The 9,955-nt window shown below is 42.0% G+C and overlaps 1 protein-coding gene across 4 annotated transcripts in view; it reads right to left on the reverse strand.

The window, feature by feature from the left end:
• Window positions 1-463: 463 nt before the first annotated feature.
• Window positions 464-9,955, reverse strand: part of LOC135091672 (ionotropic receptor 93a-like) — a 13,002-nt gene continuing 3,510 nt past the window's right edge. For 2 of the 4 annotated variants that reach the window (XM_063989507.1, XM_063989506.1), the window contains 7 exons: window positions 9,417-9,554; window positions 8,177-8,354; window positions 7,360-7,596; window positions 5,423-5,685; window positions 3,267-3,401; window positions 2,403-2,589; window positions 464-1,259 (listed from right to left, as the gene is read on the reverse strand). In XM_063989507.1, coding sequence (XP_063845577.1) covers window positions 1,017-1,259; window positions 2,403-2,589; window positions 3,267-3,401; window positions 5,423-5,685; window positions 7,360-7,596; window positions 8,177-8,354; window positions 9,417-9,554 — 1,381 coding nt within the window. In that variant the 3' untranslated portion in view covers window positions 464-1,016. The remainder of the gene's footprint in view (window positions 1,260-2,402; window positions 2,590-3,266; window positions 3,402-5,422; window positions 5,686-7,359; window positions 7,597-8,176; window positions 8,355-9,416; window positions 9,555-9,955) is intronic. The other 2 variants (XM_063989508.1, XM_063989509.1) reach the window with 2 other exon arrangements.

Consider the following 9,955-nt stretch of genomic DNA (forward strand, 5'->3'; position numbering starts at 1 on the left):
GCTGCCAGATTATCCTGATAGAAAAAAAAGGATAAAAGGATAATTCGATTCCAAAAAAGGAGTTTCAAATTCTTTTAAAAGGGTTTTGTGTTATGTAGTGAGTGTGCGTCTTGCTGTGATGTGATTGATGACAGTAAGCACTTTAGGAGATTATATACATACGTACTCGCACTTGAAATAATTGAAAAGATCCTGTTACATAATTGACATTTCTCGTTATGTAATTTTAGTGTTGTGTAATAACAGTAATGGTAATAATAATAATGATAATAATAATAATAATAATAATAATAATAATAATAATAATAATAATAATAATAATAATAATAATAATAATAATAACAACAACAACAACAACAACAACAATAATAATAATAATAATAATAATAATATTAATAATAATAATAATAATAATAACAATAATAATGATAATATTAATAATAATAATAATAATGAAAGAGGATTATGCTTTCTTATTTATTATTTAATTAATCGACTTCCATGGCATTCTGTATAAGGGAGAGAGAGAGAGAGAGACAGAGAGAGAGAGAGAGAGAGAGAGAGAGAGAGAGAGAGAGAGAGAGAGAGAGATTACATTACAAACCCACATAAAAAAATTACATATTATCACAATTAAAAAAATAATCAAATACGAATAGGGAGAAATAAAAGATAATTATATCCAAAATGAAAACTATTGTACTTCATGAAAAATACGATAACGCGCTAGACAAATAAAAACAGAGTGCAGACAGACAATAGAATAATCATACCCAAACAAAAATTATCGTGCTTCATGAAAAAAAATAATGAAAATACGATAACCAGCTAAACAAATCAAAATAGATAGACAAAAGATAATCATACCCATACAAAAACTATCGTACTTCATAAAAAAAAAAATTATAAAAAGACGATAACAAGGTAAACAAATCAAAATAGATAGACAAAAGATAATCATACCCATATAAAAACTATCGTACTTCATGAAAAACACGAGTCATTCCCTGGATTCCTCACTTCAGCAACTTCCGCGTCAGGACCTCGACGAAGAAGAGGAGACTAGCTAAGAGGAGACCCATTAAGAGGAGAAAGAGAGGACCCTGGAGGTGATTGACAGAGAGAGCCTTGAAAGGAGAATCACCCGCGCTCTTCTCCTCTTTCTTTTCTCTTTCTTCTTCCTTCTCCTCCGGTTTCCTCTTCCCTCTTTTCCTTGCTTCCGCCATGACATCCCTACTCCATTTTTCATACAGACCTGCCTGGTGAGAAGAAAAAGAGGAGTAGAATAAGCGACAGGAAAAAAATATATATATATTATATATAAGAGATTTTTTCCTTGTACTTTTTGTTCCCTTGTGTCCCTTCCCAGCTTATCCCTTTGATATGATATAAAGAGAAGTTTAAGATAAGAAAATAATATCAAAACAAAAATCTTTTCATCTTCTCATACTTTGCCTTCACTTTTCCATCCAGTCTGTCTTGTCCCAGCTTACCGCTTTGACAGGATACAGAAAAAAAGAGAAGAAATAAAAAAAAAAAAAAAAAGTAATACCAAAGCTTAGTGATTAATTCTAACGTTTCATTTTCTATTAATTTTTCTTCATTTCTCCATTTTTTTTCTTAGTGTACGTGTTTGGAAATCATAATGGAAGAGGAGAAAGGAAAAGGCAAAGAGGAAACATATAACAAGTCTAATTTTCCTTTTTTCATTTGCTCTACTTATATTTTTTTTAGCTTTTCCTTAATTTTCCTCCTTATTCCGCTTTACTTTCCCTTCTTTTTTTTATTTACCTTTTCATTCCTTTATGTTCTTCCTTCACTTTACTTGTCTTTCCATTTCCTTATCCTCTTCACTTTCCTTTTTTCATTTTCTAATACTTTTCCATGACTTTATTTGTCTTTTCAATCTCTTATACTTTTCCTCACTTTTTTTTCATTTCATTTCCTTATACATCTCATTTACTTACCTTTCATTTCACATCCCGTTTCTTTTCCTTATACTCTTCCTTCCCCTTTCATTTCCTTATACTCTTCCCTCACTTTCCTTTTTATTCCCTTACATCTCTCCTTTCTTTACTTTACCTTCTCATTTCCTCGCACCTTTCCTTAGACGATATTCTGAAACGCTTCTGGCCGCACCCTCAGTTCAAAACGGTCTAGTTGAAGTGACCAAGTTTTTAAAGATCTTTTTTTTGTGGTTATAGTGACACATTAACATGATTTCTACCTTATGAACAGGAGAAACGCCCTTGAAAACCTGGCTGATCATTTCTGTGGCCTTTGAAGATACTTGTGGTGAGAAAGCAGAGCGTCTACCATTTCGTCCACTAGCACCTGTCTCCTTCCTTTACTTGTCCTTGTATCTCCACCACCACCACCACTACCACACCTCTTCAGCTTACCTCCTTCACCGCCATGATGCAACGGTCGACACGAGGCTTAAAGGGCGCGTCGTGGGGCATAGGCCAGGCGGAGAGCCCCGGGAACACGCCCTCCTTGCCCAGATAGAGGCGTGTGCTGCCGTCCCGCAAGGTGAAGCTTTCTGCAATCACTAGCTCCAGGTATCGTCTCACCTGGATGTGGGCTTGCCTGAGGTGTGAAGGTGGTGGTGGACAGGTGACAGGTGAACAGGTGGTAGACTGTTGGTTTTTTTATTTTTTTCATTTATTTCTTTCATTTCTTATCTTGATTTTATTGTTTTATGTGTGTGTGTGTGTGTGTGTGTGTGTGTGTGTGTGTGTGTGTGTGTGTGTGTGTGTGTGTGTGTGTGTGTGTGTGTGTGTGTGTGTGTGTGTGTGTGTGTGTGTGTGTGTGTGTGTGTGTGTGTGTGTGTTTCTGGGTGTCTAAGTAATGATTAGGAGTTAGTTTATTTGTTTATCTGTGTATTTATCTATTTGTATATCTACCTCCCCGTCTATCTGTCTATCTGCCCGCCTGTTTGTTTGTCTGTCTGTCTACCTGCCTACTAACCTGTCTATTATCTATCTATTTATACATTTTCCTTCCTACCTCCCAACCAACCTAACTATAACAACTATCTATCTGTCTATCTATCTATCTGTCCACCTATCAAAGCATGCTCGTAAGGAATACACCAAACCATCTGGTACCTTGCAACACACTGCGACCTCTCTCTTCTCATCTCATCCCTCCATCCCTTCAACCACTCCTTCCATCTCTCATTTTCCCTCAAGCCTTTCTTTTTCCATAATTTCTTCCCCTCCAGCTATCCTTTCTTCAGTTTTCCATCATCTACACAAACTCACTTATCGCTCGCCTGCCTCAGTCCCTCCTCCGCAGACCCCACCAGGTCCATGCGCTGCGCTAAGGCCTTGAACACGTAGGAGTCTGATTGGCTGTAGAAATCACGGAACTGCGCACCGTAAGGAGGCATCGTTACCCTGAGGAAGAGAAGAGGTAACAGATAGTTGCTTTTCTTCGTGTGTGTACTTTTTTCTTTCTTTTTCTTCTTGTTTTCTAATCTTTCGTTTTCTTTTGGCTCTAGAGTAAGGCCCGGTTGACACTAGTCTATCTTTACGGATTCGTCTCCGTTCACCGTCCAGCAATGACGCCACAAAAACGGAGTCCGTACTGAAGGGAGGAGTTCGCCGTGTCCGTATCCAATGTTTTTCTGCATGGCCGCGCAGAAAAGAGACCTCCTCGACAAGGAATTTGTGTACTTCTTGCCACCCTGCTGCTCGCAGCTGACGAAGAGAGGCCAGTGAGGTGAAGAGTGTCATTCACTGCACAGTAAAGAAACACAAGTAACTACACGCTGGTGAATCCTGCAAGGCGGGGGGGGGGGGGGGGGTCTGCTGTGTCAGTGCACGCTGTGGTGGAGGGAAGGCTATACTAGTACTTTCCAGTTGTCTGGTTGTCAGTTATTAATACTGTCATTACCACAGCAACTGGGCGAGGCTTGTTGCGTTTCTGCAGTTTGCTGGGCTGAAACCTGTCCAGTTTATCCATGTGCTTGTGTTTACACAGCTTTGCGGTGTTGCCGCACCTCTCGCTGGGATCCCACTGACTCCTCTCTTTCCACGATCAGCGTAGAAATGTTTAATTTGCAATATGGTATTATTATATTACAAAGCTGTAATTCAATAATGTTTTATCATGTGCTGAGTATCACACCCACAACATTCAAAACATCAGTACGTGCACCACTGTGTCCGTCTCGAAGTACAAAGTTAAACTCTTCATCTCTTCCGCTCGACGGCGTCCGTTCAAGCGGAGGCAGAAACGGAGCCCGGTTCCCACCACAGTCGCTCGAACCAAACGGTGGTGACGTCATTGTTGAACGGTGTACGGAGGCGGAATAAGGTGAATACAAATCGAAATATATCGATAATTTAGATTTTTTGTAATGTTTTTGAATTTAGTCTTTCTTATATTATATTATAATGAAAATAAAGGTGATAAATTATAATCTAAGCAGTAGGAAAGTTAAAATAAGGTGAAAATATATGAAAATATATAGAGAATTTAAGTTTGTAATGCTTTAAGTTAGTCTTTCTTAATCTTACTTTTCTTGTGCTCTAGCTTAACTGGTAAAAAAAAGTATGGGAGACGAAACAGAAAGTCATAGGAAAATTGAAAATATATCGATTATTTAGTCTTTGTGATGTTTTAACTTAGTCTTTCACACACACACACACACACACACACACACACACACACACACACACACACACGCACACACACACACACACACACACACACACACACACACACACACACACACACACACACACACACACACACACACACATATATATATATATATATATATATATATATATATATATATATATATATATATATATATATATATATATATATATATATATATATATATAAAGATAATAAATGGAGGTGAAGGGGGGTGGGGATCACCATATGGGCAGCAATGATTATTTATTGTTTCGTGATTGAGAGCGGAAATGGGTGGAGCTGAGAGATCTGAGTGAGTAAGGCATGCGAGAGACAAAACGCGCCACCTAGAAGGCCAAAGGAGATACGGATTCACCGTGGGAACAAAGACAGGAGAGTGGCGCGCGAGGTACGGCACTGTATGAGTGTACTGGCGAGCCGTGACGCGCGAGGTGCGGCACCGTGTTGAAGAAGTTAAGTTGACTGAGGATTAAAGTGAGGAAGATGAATCATGACACGGCCTGAAGGAATGCTGGGATATGATGGGCGTGAGTAAAAATATTATCCAGAAGCACGTACGACCAAGTTTGCAGTGACCACACGGAGGAACGCTGAATACATACTCAAGTGAACTATGTCGTCACAACGAGAATGGCGTCAGTAAAGCACGCACACACACACACACACACACACACACACACACACACACACACACACACACACACACACACACACACACACACACACACAGGCAGCCCCCACAACCCACCTGTCGACAACCTCCACCAGCTGTGGCAGAGTCTCGGGGCGCGGCGGGTACTTGGGAATGGTGAGGAAGGCCGTCAGGTTCCCGCGGTAGGCTGCCCCGATGACCAGGGCGAAGATGAGCCACGCCCCGAGCACCAGTCTGGCCCGCGTGCCCATGCTGCGGCACCCCACAGTCAGGTTCTGTCCCAGGAGAGTTCGCACCACCTCGTCCACTAAGGGGGAGGTCTGCCCGCTGCTAGGGTCGTCTCTCAGCCACGAGGTCATCTGTTGTGATAAGTATACGACGACTTTTCAAAGGCCACCTACTAGCATTATCTTGTGAGCCGCTCAGCTACTCGTGCCGTGAAGGTAAATCATCGTACCTCACATCAAGCAAATCACAAAAATTATTATTGTTACTTCTAATTATTTTACTTATTAGATATTACTCTCAACTCTTAAAAGGATTAAGGCTTGCTTTAAACAAGCCTTTTTTTTTTCGCGCAGTAATATGACCGCGCGGGTGGGTGTCAAATAAGCAGGTCTGCACACAAGCTGTTTTTTTTTTCCTTTTTTTTTTTTTTTCCGCGCGGTTCGTCTGCAGCAGTGCACAGAATACTTGTCAGTTTATCAGCGTTTATTCGAGATGGAGGACGTAAAGAAGAGAGTGATCGTGTATATAATGAACAGGGAAAAGAAGAAAACGTAAATGGTGGACCCATCCAATGAACAGCTGTAGGCGCCTTCAAGGAGCATTCCTCTCATTATGTTCTGACCTGAAAGCTGATAAAGATGACTTGCCATGATGTTCTGTGAAACATAATTATATTCATATTGTACCTTTGCTACTACAGTGTATATAATAATAATAACAATAATAATAATAATAATAATAATAATAATAATAATAATAATAATAATAATAATAATAATAATGGTGATATTAATAATAATAAAACTATTCATATCAATACATAATAATGCAGCACTTAACCTCTACCACATTTTAACCACGACTGCCGCTCGGAGAAAACCTCCCTTCTGAAGGGCTCCATAGACTTCTATAGTATTGTAAACCGCCAGGCGCCGCGCGGGTTAGCATTGCACGCGGCCAGTAATAAATCACTGGCGGGCGGGAATTAAGCCGCGCTGCCACTGTGTGAAGGGTCTCATTGAACTTCATTGATATTTAAATCGCGCGGGAATAAACCACTCGTGTGAAGGCAGCCTAAGTATCGTAACAAATACACAAACGCGGAAAACCTTTAATAATCTTACTCTAAGTATTATCTCATAGCCTCACTTATTCCCGCACTCTAAAACACTTCCCTCCCTCACGACGACTATTTCCAAAGGCTTAGGTTGATTATTCAGATGTTTTTCGTATTGATAATGTTGAACGCTTGCTAAACTACCACTGCAATCGTGAAAATATCCTTGAGAGTCTCGGTAACTTCCACTATAGACTTGAAAGTTGTGAAGATAGGACGCTAAAAAGTTGAAGAGCTGTGAAGGTAGGACGCTAAAAAGTTGAAGAACTGTGAAGGTAGGACGCTAAAAAGTTGAAGAGTTGTGAAGATAGGACGCTAAAAAGTTGAAGAGTTGTGAAGATAGGACGCTAAAAAGTTGAAGAGCTGTGAAGGTAGGACGCTAAAAAGTTGAAGAGCTGTAAAGATAGGACGCTAAAAAGTTGAAGAATATGACACTTAGAACCGTATTCTGAAACATTTCTGCCCACACCTACTTTCAAAAGGCTGTAGTTGAATTTACACGGGTTTTTAATGGTGTTTTAGTGGTTGCAGTGACAGATTAATATAATTGCCACATTATTAACAAGAGAAAGACTTATGAGAACCTGGCTAATCATCTTTGTGGTCTTGAAAATAGTCGTGGTGGGAGAGCAGCGTTTCTGGACTATCGTACAGGTGAGACATCGTACCCGTCACCGCACAAACGTACCTTGACCAGCACGAGAGGGACAAGGACGAGCGCCAGCAGGATGGAGAGCCACACCTCGTTGGTCAGCGGGTAGTACAGGCTGAGGAACTGTGGCCTGAGCAGGGGCTTGGTCATGCAGAAGGTCGGGGAGGCGTACTCGTAGGGGTAGGAGAAGGAGTAGCGCTTGAGGCGATCTGGCAACACTGCGTAAATGATCGTGGCCATGAACGCCTCCCGCTTCTCCACCTTTTCTGTCACCTGTGCAGGAAAAAGGGGAATCTTTTGCCTTCTCTCCTCAGTTAGTAATTAGGTTTTATCCTCAGTAAGTAGTTATGTTCTTTTTCCCCTCAGTAACTTACAGCCATTCCTCAGCTTTTCCTCAAAAGTTATAAGCTTTTCCCGAGCATTTTTTTTTTTATTTTATCTTTTCTTCAGCAATTATTACGTTTTCTTCAGCAAATTCTTATGTTTCTTCGGCAAATAATTACATTTTTCTCGCCAAACAATTACATTTTTCCACAGCATATTTCTACGTTTCTTCAACAAACAGATACATTTTTTCATCATCAAGTAACTACATTTCCCTCAGTAAATGGTACGTTCGTTTCTTATCAAATATTCAACTCCCCACACCAGAAACACTCACTCTCCCCTCACTCACTGACTCACCCATCCCATCCTGCCACGCTCACACTCTCCCTCCACAACTGACACCGGCCACTTATCCTCATCCACTCTCCCTTCACTCCCTGACTCCTCCATCCCACCCTCCCTCCCTCACATTCCACTGAACACACACACTGAGTCGCGGCAGCCAGACACGCCCACACGCCCTTACCTCGTTCCAGTCCGAGGTGGGCACGACGGCGACGCTGAAGTTGAGGGTAGAGGCTACGGCTTGCAGCAGGAGGTAGTCTGTGCCATGGTAGCCGTCCCCTGCCCCCCTCTCCTCCTCCCCCTCCAGCCAGTATGGGGGGAAGGGCTTGGCCGTCACCTTCACCTCCGCGCCGTGGAAGCTGACGGAGGACAGGTCACTACAACCTAAGACTATATTCTGAAACACTTCCGCTGCACCATCACGACTTTCAAAAGGCTCTAGTTGAAGTTATACGGTTCTTTTTAAGTGTTTTTACAGTTCAAGTTTTTACAATTCAAGATTTTTACATTATCAACAGCAGAAACACTCGTGAGAACCCGGTAAATCACCCCTGTGGCCTTTGAAAACAGTGGTGGTGACTGAGCAAAGCGGTGCAGACAGAATATTGGCACAGTGTCCGTGTTTCGAAACGCTTCATGAGGCGCCGAAACTTAAGAGGGCACGGATCTGAGAGCGACTTCCTCACACAAGGATGAGAGGATCGATCACTAATTACCTCCTGGAATACCTCAGTTTTTCCACGGGCTGGTTGCGTGACAGGTGCAATCATTAGGTCATGTATTCGTAAACCTGTCCCTGACATGTAACGGAGTCAGGAACACCCGCGGAACAGCGTGACGTGACACCAGTAACTATCTCAACATAAAGAAAACAATCCCCTGTAGCCTAATCTTGCGTGAAGCGTATGAGGGTAAAAAATTAAACTCGAGGTATTCAGTAGACATTTCGTTATATCCACTTGAGCGAAAGACTTAAATGTGACTGATGGGGACAACAATGGCGAGGTGATGATGTTAATGACAGGTGGTGGCATTGACAGCAGTGGTAGTGAGAATGTCCACATTTCGTTCTGACCCACATGAGAGTGAAAAGTTTAAATGTTATTGATAGTGATGACAGTGACGGTGGTGAGGTGATGGTGGCGTTAGTGACACAGATAGCTGTAATGACAGAAATGGTGGCGAGGGTGTGTACACATTTCGTTACAACCGACATGAGAGTGAAAGACTTAATGCAGATGTGATTGATGGTGACAATGGTGGTGATGGCGGTAACAGTGACGTTAACGCTGACATAAGTGGCGGTGAGATCGATGACGGCGACAGTAATAGGTGACAGGTGGTGGTGGTGGCGGTGGTAGTGGTAGTGATACAGGTAGCGACAAACAGAAAGAAAAGAGATAAAACACAATTGCCATTACTCAGAGAACTTATCCTGCAGGAGGTGGAGGCGGTGGAGGAAGGTGGAATTAAGTGTGGGTGGCTTTCCCCTCCACTCCTTCACCCTGACCAGACTCGGCCCCTCGCTGGTGTAGGGCCGGTACAGGTACAGCGTGGCCCTGCGTGGGAGGGACATGCATAAGAATCACTCCCTCTTCTAATGATCACAGTACCACAGACAACGCCGAAGTGAGGCAAGCAGACAAGACAGAAGAACAGTGGGGGCCGTTGCGAAGGCTTACCCAACGAACACTGCTGAGCTGGACTAATACTATTCCATCTTACTTTATTGCAGCAATGAATGAGCAGTGTAATGGACGGAAGAATACCACGACTAGCAATATCATTAAGCGAGTGATTGTCGAGAAAATATCAAGCGAATATCAACAGAACTTCATCAGACAGAACATCATGAATAACAGGCTGTACAAACAAGTCTGCGGAACAACTCATGAATGCCTGTACTTCATGAATGACTATACTTCATACATGTCTGTCATTCATAACCGCTGTACTTCAT

This window comes from Scylla paramamosain, chromosome 38, assembly GCF_035594125.1.
Source record: "Scylla paramamosain isolate STU-SP2022 chromosome 38, ASM3559412v1, whole genome shotgun sequence".
NCBI classification, from domain to species: domain Eukaryota; kingdom Metazoa; phylum Arthropoda; class Malacostraca; order Decapoda; family Portunidae; genus Scylla; species Scylla paramamosain.